Raw genomic sequence first — 22,644 nt, forward strand, 5'->3', positions numbered from 1 at the left:
GCTCTAATCACATTGAATCTTTTGATTTTTATCTTATCTAAAGTTGGCCAAATGAAGCCCACAAAGAATTTGTTATAAAATTCAGTTACACATTTGTATATGCACATTTACATGTGTGTATAACTAGAGCAGTGCTTTTTCCATCCTGCATGTTTTCATTACATCTTCCCTAACCAAATACATTACTAGTGAATGAGTTTTTCCGATTCGCAATAACAACCTCAATGTACTGATAATTAATCACCGAAATATAAATATAATGTTTTTCTCTATCTTAATGTAATTAAATAGTTGGCATTGTAATAGACCTGACTGATACTGCCCCTCTGTAATGTGGCTCTCTAAATTCAAAGTACCTTTTTGACAGTCACAGCAGAGAATGTTGCTGGATGAGGTGAAGGATTTTAAACCTGATTTTTTAAGCAAGTTACAAATTGAATTTACGGAGAATAATTTTAAAAATTATAATCTTGATGTTTCATTTGGTGAAGTAGGATGATAGCCTTTCTTTCTCCAGCTGTGGCAGGATCTCAGTACAGGCAGCTCTGAACTTGAGAGTGCCAGTAATGAACTCTGACGGTGTATCGCTTATGGAAGTACATAGAGGCTGTATGCACACTGTCAAAGCCAAGTTTAGATAAATACTTTTCGATTATTTTCTTAACCTTTTGGATTAGTCTGTGGCTAATCAATATGTTTTCTTTAAAATGTGTATGGAAATTAACAAAAACTGAGGATTTTAAAGATGCTATAAAGGAAAATTTCTGGTTGCGTACTCTAAGCAGAGTTGTAGTTCTGCAGGTCAAGGAGTCTGTGTGCTTGTCGTGCTTTGGGATATTCAAAGAGCTTACTCTTCATTCCTTTAAACCTGAACTAAAATCCTACCAGGGTCCTTTATTTTTCAGTACTGACAAGACAGCCTTTTTTTTTTTTTTTTTTTTTTTTTCCAAAATCTGAAAATTCTTCATTTAATTTTTTTCTAAATTCTGTAGAAACGGCTGGAACAGCAGAAGCAGATACCTGTAGCAGGCGTGGTCCCCACAGTCACTACAGCCAGCAGTACTGCAACTACTGTCTCAACTCCACAGAAAGTTGTGGTAGGCCCTTTAACGGGCCCAGTTCCCACTGGAACAAAAGTAGTCCTTACTACAAAAGTGGGTTCTCCAGCTACAGTAACATTCCAACAGAACAAGAATTTCCATCAGACTTTTGCTACTTGGGTTAAACAAGGCCAGTCTTCAACAGGTAAGTAGCTGTACATTATGGAAAGAACGTGTAACTAGGATGAATTCCAGCACACATCCTACCTACATCCAACACCTACATCTCCAGAATATAGCATTACTGCATTTTGTGTCATCTTTGCTCTAAACTCTCTTGCTATATCAGCAGGACACTTCTGAAATAAAACCTGTCTAATTTTTCTTTGTTCAGACTTGCTAGGTAGTTGTATTTCTGACCTTTCTCATGACTGACAGCTGTTTTACCAGTAATCATTGATGACGAAAGCATTCTATTCTGTAATGTACTGTTTCCTAAAAAGTCTTTACAAAAGCAAGAATGATACATTTGAAAACACTGTAAAAATAATCCTGAAGTTTGCTGTTTCATACTTGAAAATAGTCATATTCTTGACTAATTTTTCTGCTCTAAAATTGACTGTTCTGTGTACCTCAATAGCCACTAGCACAGCTGCCACTTCAGCCACAACCATTGCCAGCACAGGGCAGACCTTCCAGATCTCAGGCAGTCCAGTAACGATGGCAGGGAAAGTGATAACTAAGCTGCCACTCCCTGCAAACAGCAAGATTGTTGCCGTCAATGTGCCATCAACTCAAGGAGGTAGGGGAAGGGGAACTGAATTGAAATGTATTCCAGCTTGCTGTTTAATTCTCCATTGACACTATTTTCCCAGTGAAGTAAACTTTGTCTTGAAGGGGGAAAAACTTATGTAAGAGTTTCTAGAGCTTGTTCCCCCTGTATTGCATATTTGTGTGTCTAGGGGAAAAATGCAAGTATTTTGCCTGTAAATTATTTTACATTTCATAGTACAAAATTAGAAGCTCTATTTTTAGAATGTGGAATGAAGCATGTTTTTTTCATTATCTACATTATATTACCAACAAAATAACTTTCAAAAAAAAAAACCTGCTGCTGTTCTTAATTATTAATACCTGTATTTTGGTTCCAAATTAAGATCAGCATTTTCCTTTTTGACTTGGGAAGAGAGCTTCATATTTTGAGATTTTATGAATGTATATTAAGTAGAAAAGCTTGATTCTCTGTCTCCATTCTCCTTAGCGTCTGAGGAAATCATGAAGGCTACCAGTTTTATACTGAAGTTTCTTAGGTGACAGAAAAAGCAATATCAATTTTCTTTGGCACTATGAGCTTGTAGGTGAAAGGCTTAAACTGGTCTCCTCCTTTTTAAATGAATCAGACTGTAACTTTTGCTTAATGGTTGTATAATACTAACTTTGTGGCACCATGTCATGCAAGGACTTGTTTGCAGTTACCATCAAACTGATCTTTATGAAGATTCACTCTTTCCTTAATCTTTTCTAAAATACCTGTTGCTTAACTTCAAATGTAGCTGAAAGTATAATTCTGCTTCCATTTACAATGTGACAAAGCTTCTCCCAGGAAGTGTTAAAAGATTCAAAGGTGTTCTAGAAACCTGGAGACTGGTTTCTGAATGCCAGCCTGGAGTTGTATTTACTTCTTCTGCTGGCAATTATGTTACTAATGAATTCTCAATTTTACTTTATTTAGGTGTTGTTCAAGTTCAGCAAAAGGTATTGGGCATCATTCCATCAACAACAGGTGCAAGTCAAACATTCACTTCATTCCAGCCAAGGACAGCAACTGTAACAATTAGGCCAAATACCACAGGGACTTTAGGAACAACAAGTACTTCACAAGTAAGATGTCTTTCTGATTATTTAATACAAAAATTTGGAATATGTATATTTTAAGTTAGTGGCAGATGTTATAACTAATATGTAATATAGTTATTTGTGGTCACTTTTCAACATATATATTAATATTATTATTTCAACATATATTACTTTTAGTGAAAAAAAATAATTAGAAATAATCAGAAATAATGTTAATGGATTCTTTATTTCCAGGAGGCAGGAGGTACATCAGTTCTCTCCAATTTGAAAAATTAGTATCTTAGCTTGGTAAGCCTTATTAGTGTGGGCGTAAGTGGAAAAAATACTGGATCTACTTCTGTGTTCTCATTTCTTACTATGTTAAAAGAAGAAAAAAAAATACTTAAAAGAACCCAGGGGGATGCATCCTTATAAGTTTACATATGCTCTCCATTTTGATGTGTGTAGGTAATGCAAGGGACACCACTCCGTCCTGGTATGACAGTAATACGCACACCACTTCAGCAGTCAACACTTGGAAAAACCATCATTCGAACACCTCTAGTGGTGCAACAAGGTATTCTTCCAGCCAGTAGGTTCATTTTGATATTTAAATTTCCAGTGCAAAATCCATGGTTTGTTTTGTTATAAATACTTTCTGCATCGTATGTCACAATGCAAAAATGTCTCATTTCAATGCTTGACTTCTGACAAGTGTTTCTTTTTTGGCTTTTAAATATGTTGGTTGCAGGCTTTGTAAGTATTAACCATCAATATTGGGAAATGTACAGGTTAAAATTAAGTCCATTTGTTTGGAAGAAAAAAGTTTAGAACAACTTTGTATTGAGAAAACCTTTTCAGCTTTTTTTAAAAAAAAAGCTGAAGTTCCTCGTAAGTACATTACTTGAATGAAAATAGAAACATTTTGTAGACCTTTGTCAATCATAGAAATGGTTTCTAATGGAAATTTATGTGCAAACTGGAGTGCTTGCTTCACTTGTTTGATAATACACTATTGCAAGAAGTTGTGGTTCAGAGGTTTGCAGTGCTAATGGTTGAAATACTAAAAACGATTTTTTTATCACAAATTACTCTCTTACAGGTCAGACACAGCAGGTGGTGACTCAGATAATCAGAGGTCAGCCTGTCTCAACAGCAGTTTCTAGTACCAGCACAGCTTCTTCCAGTTCTGGACAGAAGACAGTAACAAGTCCTGCAACACCACCTCAGCAAATACAGCCACAAACCACATCGCAGCCCCCTCGACCTCAGCAGGGACAAGTGAAACTTACTATGGCCCAACTCACACAACTAACACAAGGACAGGTAAAATATTTTAGATCCTCTGGGCATGAAAATGTGCTAATGCTTGCAATATATTTTCACAGGTCTCTTGATTTCAGCAGTGAGTGTATCTGATCATATTTTTACATTCTTGGTTATGTTTCAGCCTTCATTTAGGATAACTGATAGCATAATTACAGACTGAAAGAAGCATATACACAGTGTATTTCTAAATATTGTATTCCTTAGTAGTATAACTAGCATTAGGAAAAATTACCAGTATAGAAAAATATCTTTGCCTTAACAGCAGTAAGGGATGTAATTATTATTTTTATGGCCTATTTTTGAAACCTTCAGAACGTAATGTTTGTTCCTTGTCTTTTGATGTTGTATGAAGATTCGGTTTTGATTTGTGTTGTCCTCAGTCTCAGAAGAAAAAGTCTCTGGAACTGGAGGAGGAAGGAGTATTTAGAGCTTCTGCTCAGATCATGAAGTAGAAAAATCTAGGCAAAAAATAAATTTAGAAGCACCCATAGGGTAAATACAGGCTTCTGTGAATTACCGTAATAACTATTCTTTAAAAATATTTATAGAATATATATCTTTGTAGTGTATGGCCTGCTTGTGGTCAGTTTAGATTTTTCTATGTACAAGAGTCAGAGAGTTCACTTCCATTCTCTAAGACTTGGAAGAATTTCTGTAGGGACCTCATTCTGTTCTATGGAATCACAGAATGTATAAATAAGCACCTAGGTGTTATGGTGATACCCTGCCCTCTCTATTTCAACTGAGAGCACTGTCCTGAGACAGACCATACATAACTTCTTAAAATCATCGTAATGATTAAATTTTATTTGATCTTTATGAAAGCATAGCTATTTCTGTATACACTAGTGATATCTGGAAAGCTGGTATCCAGAGCATCAGCTTAAGCAACAGAAATTTATAACACATTGCAAACAGAATAGTCAGTCATGAAAGCTCACAGTTGGGCTGGATCTGACAGCCACTGAGGAAACCTTTGCACTGCAGAGAATTTTTACATAAAATGGTTGGGATTCTTGAGGAAGTGATTAATGTCTAAAATTATCCATGCTCTGCTTTGTTTTTAAATTCTAGGAACAAAGATTTTCCATTTTAGCTGCTTTCTGGCTAGGATTCTTGTTAATATTTGGGTGAAAATATTTGTTACTATCCCCAGCCCAGTAATTTGTTGATAGAACTGTTGGAAGAATATTTTACTATTTCATGATCTTGGATGCTGCTTTTGGGTTTTAGGAAAATATTATGCAGTAATTTTTTTGTAAAAGTAATGACCTCTGAAATCTGAAATCCTAATTCTTCTGATTTTGAGGAAGGTCTTGCTAAGAATTGTATCACTAATACATCAATATTAACTTTTTTTCAGGGTGGCAGTCAAGGATTAACTGTGGTAATTCAGGGACAAGGTCAAACTACTGGTCAATTACAATTAATCCCTCAGGGTGTGACTGTAATACCTGGTCCAGGACAACAGCTTATGCAAGCAGCTATGCCAAATGGTACAATTCAGAGATTTCTTTTCACCCCACTACCAGCAGCTGCTACTACAGCTAGCACAACCACAACAACAGTTTCCACTTCAACCTCAGGTAAGCATTGTTCTTTTCAGCAGAAAAAAAAGACTTCCGTTTAGGTTATACTGGCCTTTTTGTGCAGCTGGAGAAGGTATCTTATAAAAGTAAATTTGTTAGAAACATTACAAGGCAATAAATAATTTGCTCTTTCTGCATAGAGCTATACAGTAATTTTAAAGTGTTCACCTTTAGTAAGGCTCATAGACTTGTCATTTGAAGTGAGTGAAATATTTGTTTTAATCCTGAACAGCTACAGAACAGAAACAAGCTCCACAGACACAGCCAACATCAGTGCTGCCATCAGTTCAGCCACAGCCTCAGAGTCAGCAGCAAGCCCAGCCTCAAGCGCAGAATCAGAGCGCTCAGCCTGTGACCCCAGCCCAGCCTCAGGCAGCACAGCCACCACTTCAGCCTGAAACTCAGACCCAGCCTGAATCTCAAACTCCAGCATCTGTTGACTCTCCAGTCACGCCTGAAGCACAATCGTCTAAATCTCCAGTTCAGTCGCCAGCACAGACCCAGGCTCAAGGGCAATCTCCAGCGCAAGTCCCGAGTCAGCCGCAGACTGCAATCCTTCCACAAGGCCAGTCCCAAGGCCAGCCCCAGCAACCAGCTCAGGTGCAGACTCCAACCCAACAACAGATTCAGATGCAGCCCCATGCTCCCATACAAATTCAAGCTCAGCTGCAGCAATCACAACCTCAGGTTCAGACTTCAGTCTCAACCCTTCCAACTACTCAAAGTTTAAATCAGGTTCCTGTGCAATCCCCAACTCGTCCTCAGCTGCAACTTCAGCAGCCTCCAACAAAAGTTATTACAGTGCCTCAGCTTCAGCAACAAGTCCAAGTTCTCTCTCAGCTTCAGTCACATGTTGTGGCTCAGATACAAGCCCAACAAGGCAGTGTGCCCCAGCAGATCAAGCTTCAGTTACCTATTCAGATTCAACAAACTAGCCCAGTACAGGCTCACCAGATTCAGAATGTGGTAACAGTACAAGCAGCTAGTGTTCAGGAGCAGCTGCAGAGAGTTCAGCAGCTCAGAGAGCAGCAACAGAAGAAAAAGCAGCAACAGATAGAAATTAAACGTGAGCACACCCTTCAGGCTTCTAATCAAAGTGACATTATCCAGAAACAGGTAAAGTTAACAGAAGGAAATTAAAACTTAATTAATGAAAGAAATCTAATTTTAAATGCCTGTTCTTGTTACCGATGTTAATACATTTGATAGGCAGTTAATTTGATTCTTTCAAAGTTAGTGCACGATTGGTTTTGGCAATTTAATGAAATATTCTAAGTTAATTCAGCACATCAAGTCAGTTGTATGATGTTTGCAGTCTTCTGACACCTTGATTCAACTTATCACTAGCTGCTGGGACAATATATATTTATTCTCAGTTCAGGAAAGATAGGTTATAGACAGGAGAGATGATGTAGAACATCAGTCTACAACAGAACATCAGAACACAAGTACAGTACTTTTGTTGCCTGCTATAGGGAACTGAGGTTTCAAAGAGGTATCTGAAATGTAATGCTGTTGGATGGCTGCGGGGCTTTAAAAACAAACAAAAACCAACATATATGTGTGTATGTATATATAATAGATTCTTACCTTAAAAAAAAAAAGTCACTGAAGAATATTGTCAACTTACATTTAGTCCCTAGGTTTAAACTCTGCATAAGGAAAATATCCTACTCTGGGGGTGGAGGTGGTGTTAATTTTTAATTTAATTTTTAAAATTTTTGAATTTCAAATAATTGCTTTAAGCAAGTACTGCCCTGATAAAATTCATTTCATGTTGTCACTTACTGAAATAAATAATACTTCAATTTTTTCCTTTATCTCAGGAAATGTCCTGGTTTTCCCAGTAGTATTGTGAAATACTGGCCAGAATTTTCACATTTTGTTTTGGATTCTCTATCATCCTACAGGTGGTTATGAAACAGAATGCTGTCATAGAACACTTGAAACAAAAGAAGACCCTGACTCCAGCTGAGAGAGAAGAAAATCAGAGGTGAATATGCATCATGGTGCAACTTTAGATGTGGAAGTTTTTCATTTAGAACATCATTTAACAGTCTATAATAAGATACTGATTTGTTAAAACTTCCTTGAAGAGACTTTGCTATGTAAAATTTGGTTAAAGTAACACTTGAAAGTAGTTGGTGAGAGCTGTAACTCAAAATGATGTTCTTAACTTTAAATAATTTAATCCTCTATATTCTCAATTTCACTTTAATTTCATGTTTTTAAAGTTAAGTGTTGCATGCTTGTGTCTGAAGCTGACTACAGTTTTTAAATTCAAGGTAAAAACCATCCTTAAAGATCATGGAATGGAGAATGAACCATTCTGTTGCAGAAAATCCTGGTTTTTATCTGTCCTTTAATGTGGTAGTTTATTTCCATTTTTGTCCCTCGGCATTACTGTGTCTCATTCTAATTCTGTACATCTCACATCCCACTCTGCAGAAGGAATTGAAGAGTTAGAAGATAGTACTAATCAACAAGCTAAGAGATTTCACACCTGAAGCTGCTAAACACAAAATTGAAGTGTTTGCCAATAGTCTTAAGGTTATTTTGACATTGCCTTGCTCTTGTAGTTGTTTCAGTTGGATAACTGCAAGTGTGTGCTGTCAGCTATTAAGAAAAAAGTAGCATTTTTATAAAATTCTGATTATCAAATCAAGGTGCAATCTTAGTTGATTACAACAGTACCACTAAGTGCTGCTTGCTTCACAATTTCATAAAAAGGTAAAGTTTTGTCCTATACTCTTCATTTAATGGTGTCAGATAGCCAATTTGATATTTTGACTTGGATTTCTGTCAGTCTTTAAAAAAAAAAAAAAAAAGTGCTAACTAACTTGGTCCATTATACAGTTGTCTTTCCTCCTCACTGCGTTTTTCTCTTCCAGAAATTTACTTTTGGTATCTTACTCTTTTTTTTTTCTAGTTTTCCAACAAGTTTAAAATAGAACAGAAAGGGAAATCAAAGCACTTTCATCTTCTTGAAATATAAAGCAAAAGTGTAACGTACAGAACAAGTGAGCGGGAAAAGATTTGTAGTTGGGTGTACAACAAACATGAAAAAAGAACCATGAGTTGTCAGTAGTGAAGAAATTTGGAACTGTTTTATAATATTCAGTTCTATAAGCTGAAAAATATTTGTCAATCCTCATGCCAAAACATAAAACCTTTGCAATATTTGGTGCTCAGTAGAGGGTAAAAATCTATGTTTTGGAACAAGCTACAGGTTTCCAACTTGCTTTTATCCCACATAAGAATTTAAAAAAATAAATAAAAAACACAGCTCTTTCAAATGTGTTTGTGGAAACTGAACTCAGTGAAAACATCTCTGATCATTATGAAGTTCTAAGCCTTGTTTGGAGTTTTAAAGGGGAAGGGGAGGAATGATTAGTACTCAAATCAGTTAAATGAAACTGGGACCAGCCCTCTTTAACCAAAGTATTGACTTGATCTCTCAAAGGGGTGATCTAGTAAATAAGAGTGAGTGGAAATAATATGTTATTAAATCTACCATTTATGTTTTAAGAAATGTAATAATTCAGCTTGCAACTTGCAGAGACTAGACAAATTATTCTGCATTCTCAACTGGGAATTAATAGGCAGCTCAGCACAATGTACTTTTTCTTTCGTTCATCACCAGAATGATTGTATGCAACCAAGTGATGAAATATATTCTGGATAAGATAGATAAAGAAGAAAAGCAGGCAGCTAAGAAACGAAAACGAGAAGAGAGTGTGGAACAGAAGCGTAGTAAACAGAATGCTTCCAAGTTGTCAGCTCTACTTTTCAAGCATAAAGAACAGCTGAAAGCTGAAATATTGAAAAAAAGAGCACTTCTGGACAAAGAACTACAAATTGAAGTGCAGGTAAGGACAGTTACTCTCAAACTAATGTGATTTTAAGCTGGGGACATTGGTGTTAATTTCGTGTTTTCTCAGTGTGCTTTTAAGGAAACATAGGAGGAAGTTCTGGTTTTGTATGCATGGATCTCTGCAGAGGTAGTAATGTTCCTTTCGTGCTTTTTGTTTCTCATCTGTGATGAAATTAACTTGTTTCCTGAAACAGTTTCTGATATACTGCAGCCAATGGGTCACAGTAAGCCAAGAGCATCACCTGCTAATGTTGTATGAATTGTAGGCTGTGAATATTTTAAAAATGTGTACATTTAAATGTCTTAAATTATTTTCTGTTGATCATTCACGGGGATTTGTCTAGATTTTAAATTCTGTTCTGGAATAGTCATATGAAGTGCTTCCCTCTCTATTTATCCATTTAATATACTTCAGGAGGAGCTAAAGAGAGACTTGACTAAAATTAAGAAAGAAAAAGAAAAAGCCCAGGCAGCTGCTGCTGCTGCAGCAGCAGCCGCAGCAGCGGCAGCTGCAGCAGCTGCCACCCCACCACCACCGCCACCACCACTGCCACCGCCACCACAGCAACATGCAGCCAGCGTCACCTCCTCCTCCTCCACCACGGTCCCAATGCCAGTATCCTCCCAGAAGAGAAAGCGAGATGAGGAGAGAGACTCGTCAGCTTCCAAGTCCAAGAAAAAGAAAATGATTTCTACTACCTCAAAGGAAACAAAGAAGGACACAAAGCTTTACTGCATCTGTAAAACGCCTTACGATGAGTCTAAGTGAGTAGTGAACACCTTGGGCTTTTACTGTGGATTGTTAGATTTAGGTTAGCATTTAGCTGGTAGTATAAGTTAGTTCTAGAACTGGAGATAGAGTATCAGGTGTTATTGCAGTGATCACTAAGGTATAAAGTTTCTCTTTTCCACTAGCAGTTACAAAGCTATTAACATACTTGATTTATACTATTAACGTATGTGATTTATATTTTTACTTGTTTGCATGTTTCCATTGTATGACCTTTCTGTCTGACATGCACATACTCTTTTTTATTTTCTTTTCCTCCGCTCTGTTATTCTTTCTTTTGCCGTTTGCCTCTGCCTCGGAAGCAAGTGACAATTTGGTTTGAGCAATTTCCTATGAACAGGTGTCTGATGTTCATTAGAAATAGTTTTGGTACCGTCTTCCAATAAATGGTGGGTTGTGATTTTTTGGTAAATCACTAGCTAGTAAAGGGGTTTCCAAGTTACTGGACTGTGCTTCACTTGGACAGTGTTTCAGGTAGAAATGGTTTTCATGTGTTACAATGTGTGTCCCAGGCTTGGTCAAAAATTGAACACGCAAGCATTTGACAAAGTGAAAACTGTGGTTCTCTGTGGTTTGATTCTGGTCATGCACAAGGAAGAATATTCCTCCGAAAGAGGAATTGCTATATGCAAAGTTTGCAAAGAAATTTAGTAAGTGGTGGTGGAAGGTTGAGTGGATTGCAGTGGGATAGTGTTATGCGTTCCTGCTTAAGCTAGAAGTGATTAACTAGCATTGTTAGTTAGTAATGGTTAACGGCTGATAGCTGTGTAGAGTTTTATGTGAAATAAATTTGACTTAGTTCCAAGGGAGTATTTACCTGCTCAACGAGTGACAATACCAAAAGGTATTAATTAATACCCTTTGGTGGTGGTTTAAATCCTGCGAACACAAATGAACCACAGGGGTGGAGTAGTGTTTTCATTCCAGTAATTGTTCTTCATCCCAAATTCAGGGTGAGGACTAAATGATCTCCTGAAGTTCCTTCTAGCCTTTTTTTTTTAATTACTGTTATTTTTAAATGAAGTTGAGGCCTTTTTTTTTTTTTCTCTACCTTTGGTGTTCAGTAACTCTGACCATTACAGTTTTGCATCGCTGTGAGAAACTATAGGCTCTCTGTGCTTCGTCACTCTGGTGTCCTGGTTTGTAATTTGCTATTGTTTCTAAAGGATGCGAATCTCACTTATCTCACTTAAAATGTTGTGTTGAGTTTACTTAATGACAGAAAACCTAGGAGGGTATCTGCTCTCGTTGTGTTGTGATACTGAGCACAGGTCTGTATGAGCGCTTTGTTGTTAGTAGGCAATAGAATTGTCACAAAAATAAGATGAGGTGAACAAATTCTGTGAGCAAAAGAATTTGATTGTTGTTTGGTGACTTCAGCGGGCATTTGAGTAAGCCAATGAATAATGTGGTCAGAGTGAATTTTGGTGGCTTGAATTAAGAACTATGCTTGTATGCAGGGAATAAAGTATCAAGACAAGGAAATGTTAATAACTTAGAGGTATCCTCAGCAATATGATTCAGTTCTGCTGCTCATCTCATAAATTCCAAATGTTACATTCTTACAAATGGTGACTGTTTTGTTAAACTAGATTATCGTTTTCCTATTTGGAAAATGATTAGGCAAATTTTAAAACCATTTCCTGGTAAACATTTTTGTGTGTGTATGTGCATACACACACTTGTAGGCATCAGATATTCCTGTTTGTGCTGGTGTCTACTTTCTACCCTAAAGAAGACAGATGTGCAGCTTGAAAAGATAATTTGTAGTGTGTTAGAAATTCCCTATATGTTCATTAGGATGTAATAAATCCACAAAAGTCATTCTGCATGGTGTTTATTATAATTCTCTTATATTTAGTTCTCACTTGTTTCACACCAGGGTTGTAGAGTTTTGCTTGTGTTGTTTCTGAGGACAGTCAATAAGGGTATCCTTTGAAGATGCTTATTTGTATTCCAATCAGTTTGTTAATGTGAAGCCTGCTCAATGTTTTAGTGGCAAGGTTCAGCATCTGTCTCTAGATAGGAGCAACTAGGCCTGGTCCCTTTTGGGAAAAGGACCTAGACTGAATTGTTGTTGAGTAAAGAAGGAGCTGTATCTAGGTGTCATTTATGGAAGGTTAATTTGTTCAGTTTTTAGGATTTTCTGACTGAAAATTAAGAGCACAGGCAGGTTTGGAGTATCCAGGGCAGACGTCCAAGAAATTAGAGGTGCTTGCTTTGTGGAAGAGTTCCTAGCTACTGTCCTGTTACTGGTGCATGCTGTCTGGTGGTTGGTGTTTATAGACTGACAGGCTGGAGGCACAGTAACCAATAAATCAGCATATTGCAGGAGCTTGATGGTCTCTCAAATTTAGGAAGGTGGAGGTTGAGTCAGCTTGCTTTTGCTTAGGCAGAGAGAATGAATGTGTAACTTTGCCCATCTGGTTGATTGTCATGAGTCACGGGTATGTTTTGAGGAATCCATACACAAAATGTCAAACATCCTTGCATAATATTTTACAGTTTTGTCACATCATTCTGTGCAAGGTCCCATCCACATGATTCTGTACCTGGTTCCCTTCACTTTGTGTCATGCCATATCTGGTTCCGTCACGTAGCTGTCTGAGAGCAGACGTTAGTCTCTGAAGAATGGTCAACATACCAATTTGCTGCAGTTCTGAGTAGCTGAATATCTCTGTTTTTCAGCCATCCCACTCCCACAAACCCGTCCCCCAATTAAAATTATGACAACCATGTCCTGACACAATTTTCTTTCGTATCATGTTATACCAATATGTATCCTACACATGGCTGGTATGCATGTTCTTTGTAGTATACTTGTAACTCCTAGTTGGTGTTTGCGCTTTGCTTTTGTTTTTTAAATTAACTGAGACCTACATTTTCAAATATTAAATGAATGTTTAAGTGGCTTTTGAGCTACAGTTTTGAAAATGTAAATCTTTTTCTTTGGCCTTGTCTTTTTGTGCCTTTTACAGTTTTTCACACACACATTGGAGACACGTTTTTAGCCCAGCTTTGTCAAAGTCTGGTTACATATTGATGTGAATTTTAATGAACTGACAGTTTAAAATTGACCCAAGTGACCTTATTGACAGTATAGCTGCAGCGTGAGATGTTAGCTTGTAAGGATAGAATGCTAGGAAGCAGGGAAAATGAGACAAAGTAGGGCCAGCAAGAAAGTGCAACAGAGAGAAATGCAGGGAAAAGTGCCATGCCATTTGAAATGACAATTACATTGTCATTTTCATTGTGAATACTTTTAGGTTCTATATTGGCTGTGATCTTTGTACTAACTGGTATCATGGAGAATGTGTTGGCATCACAGAAAAGGAGGCTAAGAAAATGGATGTGTACATCTGTAATGATTGTAAACGGGCACAAGAGGGCAGCAGTGAGGAATTGTACTGTATCTGCAGAACACCTTATGATGAGTCACAGTGAGTTCTGATAAGAACCTCTTATTTAATGTTTAGGTAGCAAACTGCTCTGACTTTGGTTACCTGTTCCTTACAAAGCAAAACGAAGTTATTCTGCATATATTGTATTCATTCATAATACGAGTTCCTTTGCAGTAATTGTCTTCCTTTCCAAAAATGTTTTTATGCGGTAAATATGTAGGAAAAGTGATGTTTTCAAGGTGGTCAAAATGTTTCTTTTAAAAACGCAACGTGCTTTAAATTGGGATTGATTTATTTTATTTTATTTTTAACACGTGAGAATTAGATTAAATGACAAATGTAGTATACAGTGGATTTGTTTTTGTGCTATAGTCTGATCTGGATAGAAAGCATAGTTTTTATGTGGGAATGTATGGTTGGTATCTCCTCTTGTAAGGTTTTGGGTCATAAATTCCCCCTTCAGTATTCGACCACAAGACTGATGCTTCCCTATGAAAAATGTTTGTACAGAATGAAACAGGAGCCCCAGTTGTAGTTGAGTTTGCACAATATGTACCTTGAATTGCTTTGGAATACTGGTTGGGTGAGACTTCTGGCATTACACTGTTCCTTTCAGATCTAAAGCAGATAAGGGGTTTTTGAAACCTTGAATGCTTGAAAGTGCATAGTATAAAACTTAGTAACTAATTTTGAAATGGTCTGTAGCTTAGCCTGTTTGTAAATTAAAAAAAAAAGAAAGTAGTTTGAATAGTGTAATTAGAATTTGTCGATATGAAATGTCACATGTTACGCTGTTGTATTTGATCATGCCAAGTATCTGCTTGTGTGCAAGGGATTGCAGGTTTATGTTTTTAAATGCAACTTTTAAATAAATCAAGCCACTAACATTTTTTTTGGATCTTGCAGATTTTACATTGGCTGCGACCGATGTCAGAACTGGTATCATGGGCGCTGTGTTGGTATTTTACAAAGTGAGGCAGATCTCATTGATGAATATGTGTGTCCGCAATGTCAGTCCACAGAAGATGCCATGACTGTACTCAGTCCGCTAACCGATAAAGATTATGAAGGTTTAAGAAGAGTGTTACGTTCTTTACAGGTGAGAGTAAAAATTGCAGCGAAGTGGAATGCTTCACTGTGTAAGACATAGCTAGTGAATCTCAGAGTAAGTTTTGATTTCTCTTCCTGTTGTTGGAATTTTTTTTAAAGGAAACAGCAAGGCCTTTATTTTTTGAGCAATGCTGTGTCAGCTGTAAATTTGACTTGGCATTACTGTGCTGAGGAATATTTGTAATTAGACTATCACTGCTTCTGAGTCAGTGAGCAATCTCTACAGTGGAAGGCCTTCAAAGGAAATAGGTTTACTTAGAGTATAAAAAGGCAGAGTGGTAGCCTAGCTGCCACTAGCAGATACATAAGGTGCAAACTTCTGTTCTCAAATTAGTTATCACCATGTAAGTGATGGCATACTAATTGATTATAAGACGTGTATGAGTCTGTTACATTATATTTTGGTTTATCCATCACTACCAGATACATCTTTTGAGCTATGACTATAAAGAATTTATATTGCTGCACAATTATTTTATTGAAATGTTTTAAAATCTTGAGCAATATTTTGCATTGTCCTGTATTTTACAGCCGTGTATGGAAACAAATTAATTCTAGAGTACTTCTAAGTGTAAAGAACGTCCCATTTCTATGTGTGAAGTGCTAAGTGCTGTCAGTAGATTCATAACATACTTCTGTAGGCAGCCTGTTCTGTACAGTATTCTGTCACCTCTGAATTTCACATTATTATTTCATGGTGTGAAGACCAACCACTCAGTCTCTCACATTGAGCTTTAAAACGTTAGCTAGTTGTTATCTGAAAGGCTGCATACCTTTCCATGTAATGCTGCATTTCTTCCTTAAATTTAATTCTAGACCCCAACAGATAAAAGTTTAATTAAAATGTTTAGCTACTAAATGATACTAATTTAACTTAATCTTTTTGTAATTACATCTTGTTTTCCTGACAGGCTCACAAGATGGCATGGCCGTTCTTAGAACCAGTAGATCCCAATGATGCACCAGATTATTATGGTGTTATTAAAGAACCAATGGGTAAGTGTTTCTGAATAATATCATGATGAATGAGGAGTGAGTAGACTTGGGATTCTGAATATCAAGTTCATTAGCCACTGGCAATTTCCATTCAGGGATCTTGAAGATATGTTTTGCAGGATACAGTTTTTTCAGTCAGGCAAACTGAGACAGTGTGGTGTCCCACTGACATAATTAATTTTTTATTATTTGTAATTTATCTTTACAGCTATATGAACAAGAATTGGTTTAAATGTTGCATATACGGAAGAAGTGGAAGAGATGTTGTAGCCTTAGTGTTTTTATTCTCATCTCATCAGACCTCACCAATTAGCTGCTAGTAAGCTAGATGGACGCTTGAATGTGAAACCTCATAGGAAAATCTGCCTCATGCAAGAAATGATGTTACTAGCTGTTCTCTTCCTTCCAGTTACAGAACCAGAAACTTCTCATTTTTTTTAGATGAGAGCTGGTGCATCATTTGATTTTTCTCACCTACTCCTGACTAACCTTAGAAATAGGGAAGTTAAATTTGGTATCCTGGCAGAGTTGTAGTAAATTAACTGAAAATAATATTCTGCATAGTAACTGTCATTTTCTGTTTCAGTTTTAGGCTGTGCTATTATGAAACTGCTAACCAACTTGAATTCCATAATTGATGGGTTAAAGTTTATAAGGAAAGCCGAAATTGTAATACAATTAAGCATATGATGGCTGAATGAAGTAAACAAAAGTGCTTTTAGCCCTTTCACGTTTATCTGGCAGGAAAATACACTTTTAAGTATGACAAGTAAATATGCACATGTAAAATACACTAGGTAATCCAGCCCACCTGTTTTCATGTGTTCTGACATTACTGGAAGTAAGCATTTTAAGGGCGTTTTCCAGAGGCAAGTCAGGTTTTTTCCAGCTAAAAGTGCAACTATACGTTTGGAAAGCTATATTTCTAATTCAGCTCCCATTCCTCTTCCTCTTTTTAATTTACATTTCCATTAAAATAGAATAATTACTGCTTACTTTGCTATTCCTGTCCCATTAATGCGTCTAGTTGGTAAGAGTGAAAGCACTAGCATTTTGCATGATTCTGCACTTAAAATCTGTTTCATTTGTCCCATGTGGTAATGTGTGAATTCCTGTGAAAATTGATAATTGATTCAAAGCAAGTCATGAATTCAAATAAAAAATTATCAGAAGGATTAGCTAGCTAGCTATTGTATGCACAAATGTGTCTCAGTGAGGGCTATGAAGAAAATAATGTACAAGAGTCAGACAATCTGTTTTTTTTCCTTAATTTCTTCAAAAATAATAAACAGCTTCCCGTAAGAGCCCAGATTCTCCAAGGTCACTCTGATATGTGGATTTTAATTTAGCTGCACATGACATTCACATGTAAGTGCTTATTCTGAAGGAGATTTACTGGTTGTCACCATGTCAGAACTAGAATTCCTGGAAATACAACTAACCTATATCGGCTTTGTTTCCTGCATTCTGGTAATGTAAACTTCTCTTGAAGGTGAAAATGTCTCATTTTAATAATCTTTGGTTTCTTTAAAGACCTTGCCACCATGGAAGAAAGAATACTGAAACGTTACTACAAAAAGGTCACAGAGTTTGTGGCAGATATGACCAAAATTTTTGATAACTGTCGTTACTACAATCCAAGTGACTCCCCTTTTTACCAATGTGCAGAAGTTCTTGAGTCATTCTTTGTACAGAAACTAAAAGGATTTAAGGCAAGCAGGTAAGCTGAAGTGTTCCTAATCGTAGATGTTCTCTTGTCCCCTAAAACTTCCTTAATACCTTTATAAGCTTACCTTACATTCATACAGGGATTTACCTCTCCATGCACTTGCCTGGACAACTACTTTTCCAAGAAGAAAAAATTCTTCTATAATAGGCAACTATTATTCTCAGTCAGAATTAAGGCTTAAATATTGTTTTGATGAGGTAACTTGAGATAATGTTTGTTCAAAATAAGCTGTTAGACACAAATTAAGTACAGTGTAGAAAATTTGAATGACACTAAGTCATTGCTGCAGAAAACTTAATGAGAACCATTTCTCAGCAGGACATAAAATGTGCTGTTCTGAGTTTTGATGACGTTCTACTCTGCTCTGAGTCCTTTTCAGATGCTAAAAAGAGACAATCTCGCGAGGCTTGTAAGCCAGTGAAATCATTTCAAATAGTTTTTGTTTTTTAATACCTCCTCTTATTTTACCATATTTACCATTGTGTTACCATATTTGAAACAGAGGGAATAAATAGTCTTTAAGGTATGGAAAACTAAATACAATTCAAATTTGGCTATTTAACATCAGACTTTTGTTCTGAATGCTTTTCTGTAGACTGATGTGTAGAATATTTTCCTAATACAAATGTTCCTGAAAATGAATAGGCTGCTCTGTAGCGGATTTTTCTATTGCTTGCCAATTCTGTCTACAGTAGCATGTACATGGGAGTTGTACTGCACTAGTCAAATTATAATGTGGCATTTAGTACAGCTCTTCCTAAAACTGGCTTAGTCAAAACACTAGTGGACTATACAGATTTCTCCTATATTACTGCTGTACTCCAGCATAAGCCAACTGCAACTGAGTTACGAATGTTGAATGCCTTTCAGCATTACTCAGAAATCTGTATGTGCATGATAGTTAACTTTGTCCATCTGACGGTAACAGTCAAAACTGTAACAGACTGCCAGACTAATATAGTAATACAGGATCAACATGAATATTTCTAACTGAATTGAAAGATTCAATTTATACTCGTTGTGGAAGCTCTCTAATCTAGCGAGAGTAGGATTAATGAGAAAGGGTGAGACAAAATTGATTAGTCCAGCATTTTCCTTTCCCCTTTAATATTATAGTAATGTTTTTACCAGGTAGTGCTCAAATGTTGTTTCTTTCATCTTGCATTAGCTGATTATCCAGCATCCACTGCTCGCTCTTAATTTCATTGCTACATCTTTTTTTGTTACCGTTTTTCATTTATACCATCAATGTCCTTTCTTTTCTTGCAGATTGTGATATCTTTAGTCTGAACTTTTTAACTGGAATCAGAACTGGATGTTGGGGTCACTTTCTTTTATTGTACAATTCAATGACATTAAACTGCCCTAAAATCCAGATCATTTGTCTAACAAGTAAATGTTGTTTTTTATTTTTTGTTACCAGCAGTCCTGCTGGTAAACACAAATGTATCAACAGAAAAAAAAATGTCCCGTTGCTGGAATACTGTATTGATAGAAATGAAAAATTAATCTTGGAAAACATGTATTTTATTGTTTTATTTTCAGTCACTAATAAAAATGTGAACGTCAAAGAGTTTTGCTGAACTCTGATTAGCAAAAAATGTGATTTTAATACGCCTGGTTCAGTTTTTTCTATTAAGTTAATCCAAAGATTTCTTGAATAAATTTAAGCTAAATACACCTTATTATAAATATTCACACTTACTGTCTTTTTGCTTTCCTTTTGATAGACTACTGTTATGTAAATAAGAGTAAAACTAAGTTCAGGCATTTTGGAATATTCCAGCGACACACTGCATTTTACAAGTAGTAAGATATACAGTAGTGGTATACAGTAGGTGAAAATGTGCGTAGAATTCAGAAATATTTTAAATGTTTTTTTTCTGAAGGGTTTAAAAACAAAAATGGAAGCAACATAGTGGTAATTCCCTCCTACTGATTTACCCTTGGCAACACCTTGCAGCAACTGTGTTCTTCCAAAATGAAGGGTGCTTAATTCTTCACTTTCTTCTGTATTCTGCAGGTCCCATAACAACAAACTGCAGTCTACAGCTTCTTAGAGTTCAGCGTGTTAACCTAACACACGAGCAAGAATCTGGTTGTCTGAAAATTTTTAATTAAGAAGCCAGATGTTTTTAGTCAGGTTATCCTGACAAGACTTGATGTAAACTGCGTTTTTATTGGTCACAACAGTCAAATTATATTCTTGGCTTATTTTGTCCAAAGGACAAAGAAATAAAAATCAGCAGCACCACTTTCTTGTCAAGATCAAATTGTTGTACTATTGTGGCAGAAGCAGGAAAACTTTTTGTTTTGTTGAAGGAGAGAGAGAAAGAGAGCAAGAAAAAAAAGATACAGTAAATGGGGTCAAGTTTAACTCCATGGAAATGCCACGTCTGTTCTTCAGTGAAGAAGCTGGTTTAAAGTCCACACAGAAAACTTTGACTGTATTTATTTATTGTTGCAAAAAAGACGCTTTTTTATTGCTGCCCTCATTTGTCAGCTAATTATTTTTTCTTATAAAATCCAGCCCCGGTTACATGTAATCCATTCTGTATCTTAACATGATTCCTGTAGGTAAAAGTACAAGAAGACCTCTAGATGTCTTTTCTTTCTATGAAAGGAGCTGCTATGTACACATGTGCACACACACAGAACTGGGAATCAACAATGAGTTTATCATTCATGGTAGATCAAAAAAAAATAACAAAAAAAACAATTAAGCTTGCATAAAGGTTGGGCTAAGTGGTCATGGACTACAGACTCTGTTGCCTTGAATATAACAGTACAATTTGTCATTTACTCTGCACCAGACTGAAATGAGTAAAATCTATTTGAAGGTATCTTGTTTGTAAACATTTGTCAGATTCTAATTTTTTTCTTTTGTATTAAAATTCAAAATATGGATGTATATGAAACAAAATAAATGGAGATAATTGTTCTCCCCACACATGTAGGTGTCTTTGAGTGTGCGCTAATATGTTTGTAACACTTTTGGGGATCTGTTAAGAAGTATAGGTATTTCAAGTAATTGGGGGGGGGGAAGTGGCCAGGGAAATCTGACTTTATTTTGCTCCAAAGGTAGCATTTATAACTTTTCATTCTTAAGCAGCTGTTATCCCTTTATAAAATTTCTACAGTGGTGCCAAAATTACTGTAACAGATAACACGGTAGGAAGTATTTTGTGAAATGTCACTGCCCACTGCTGAATTGATATTTTGCCAAGAACCCTAAGAATGTAAAGTACCAAGTATAATTATGTCCTTGAAAGGCATTCTGGATGGCCTCATTGTTTCCTGTATGAGGAGTGCTAGTAGGGGGTATAAGTTGAAGTCAAGAGAGGATGCGATTTGCAGATGTTTTTCTTTCTATGACTTTCATATTGCATAAATGACTTTCTCGTGTTACCTGTCGACAGTTATCAGCCATGCTTTATATGCAGCTCTTCAACCATTTGACTAGCTTTTGCACTAATTCACAGTTAACTTCTGTTCTACAGTGATCTGGGATTTACCTGATTTATGGATAAGCTCCTTTTGGGTTTAACCTCACACCTTGCTATGCAAGAACCTTTTCTGTTACTTTTCTTAAAGATGTTGCTACTGACCACACTTTCTTATACTTACAGGCTCAGGTGTACAGGTACTTCTGGGATAACTTTATCTAACAAAACCCATGTTTTTTTGTACATAGAAATGTTGTCAATTAACCTATATGTGAAAATTAAAAATAATAGTTCAATGTGAAAACAATTATCCATTATGCTTCTTAAAGTTTAAAAAAAAAAAAGTTGCATTTAGCTTATGTTGTCCTTGACGTTTTAAAAAAAAATGCTGCATATTGTATGCATTGTGTTTTTAATGCAGAAAGGAAAAAAAATCTCAACTTCTAACAGCATTTTAACATATCCTGCATCTCTTCAAGACTTCACAATATTTCTGTACTATTTATTCATACATAAATATATTTGACATTTAAAATTTTCCTACCTGTAGGCAATAGATTGCTATGTTTTTAAGAAATTGTGGCAAATTGAAGAGTACTTTTTTGTACCTAATAGGACACATCATCCTAGACAAATAAAGTAATGTGTTTGACATTGATTTGGTGGTGTTTCTAATGAAACATTTGATAATGCAATGGTATATAGGTCTTGGCTTTTCCAGATTATAATCACTAGTGAATCAGTTTGCTTAGGGAAATAATCCATACGTATGACTTAATTTTGCTGAGAGCTATTGTGTTTTCAATTGTCATGGAGTACATTGAGGCATTTTTCTTGTTTAGTGGTGAATCTTCATAGCTACATGGTGTTTCTGGAAAATAGCACTTCTATAAAAGTAATTAATACCCACCTTCCTAAAAGCATGGTAAGTTCTTATGACCTGTGATCTCTGTTCAGTCGTCATTTTTTTCATGTTTTTATAAATATCATGTTTTAAAATAGTAATGTATTCTAACAATTTTGATACGGTGAACTATCCTAGCTTGATTCTTTTCCTCAAAAAACTTTCAAGCAATTGCCTATGATCTAGATTTACTTTGAAACTAGTTGTAGAGCAGTGCTTGTATCTGATAGGGGCAGAGACATTCTGTCAGTTGCTGGCATTTTTTACTTGGGATTTGGATGTCACTAGCACAAGATACTGTTACTTATCTCTGAGACAATCAAAATGAGTTATGGTCATATGCATTATTTTTGTACCCACACTTTGCCTATTTTAGATTACAGTATTGTCTTGGGGGTGAGGAGGGTGCTTAATTTCTATTCTGGGCAAATGGGTGACTCTGGGACTGCTCATTAGTCCCTGAACTGCAGTTGAACATAGAAACAAATTTAAGATGCACATGTAACCCTTTTTCCTTCCTTCCCCTGCCCTATCCAGTCCAGTCCAGTGCTTTCATTTGTTGCCAGGAAGTCATTTTGCCAAATCAAAAGCCCCCTTGAA

At 36.2% G+C, this 22,644-nt stretch overlaps 1 protein-coding gene across 19 annotated transcripts in view; it reads left to right on the forward strand.

The window, feature by feature from the left end:
- The window catches only part of BPTF (bromodomain PHD finger transcription factor), a 56,948-nt gene extending 36,302 nt beyond the window's left edge, over positions 1-20,646 (forward strand). For 6 of the 19 annotated variants that reach the window (XM_038165223.2, XM_038165229.2, XM_038165227.2 and 3 more), the window contains 15 exons: positions 993-1,245; positions 1,681-1,842; positions 2,773-2,921; positions 3,345-3,468; positions 3,979-4,202; positions 5,569-5,791; positions 6,027-6,910; positions 7,705-7,787; positions 9,438-9,663; positions 10,084-10,433; positions 13,725-13,898; positions 14,766-14,958; positions 15,881-15,965; positions 17,499-17,685; positions 19,718-20,159. In XM_038165223.2, coding sequence (XP_038021151.1) covers positions 993-1,245; positions 1,681-1,842; positions 2,773-2,921; positions 3,345-3,468; positions 3,979-4,202; positions 5,569-5,791; positions 6,027-6,910; positions 7,705-7,787; positions 9,438-9,663; positions 10,084-10,433; positions 13,725-13,898; positions 14,766-14,958; positions 15,881-15,965; positions 17,499-17,685; positions 19,718-19,754 — 3,354 coding nt within the window. In that variant the 3' untranslated portion in view covers positions 19,755-20,159. Of the gene's footprint in view, positions 1-992; positions 1,246-1,680; positions 1,843-2,772; positions 2,922-3,344; positions 3,469-3,978; positions 4,203-5,568; positions 5,792-6,026; positions 6,911-7,704; positions 7,788-9,437; positions 9,664-10,083; positions 10,434-13,724; positions 13,899-14,765; positions 14,959-15,880; positions 15,966-17,498; positions 17,686-18,963 lie in introns of all 19 variants that reach the window. The other 13 variants (XM_038165230.2, XM_072025617.1, XM_072025618.1 and 10 more) reach the window with 10 other exon arrangements.
- Positions 20,647-22,644: the final 1,998 nt, after the last annotated feature.

The sequence above is a fragment of the Anas platyrhynchos genome, chromosome 19 (assembly GCF_047663525.1).
Source record: "Anas platyrhynchos isolate ZD024472 breed Pekin duck chromosome 19, IASCAAS_PekinDuck_T2T, whole genome shotgun sequence".
In the NCBI taxonomy this organism is placed as follows: Eukaryota; Metazoa; Chordata; class Aves; order Anseriformes; family Anatidae; genus Anas; species Anas platyrhynchos.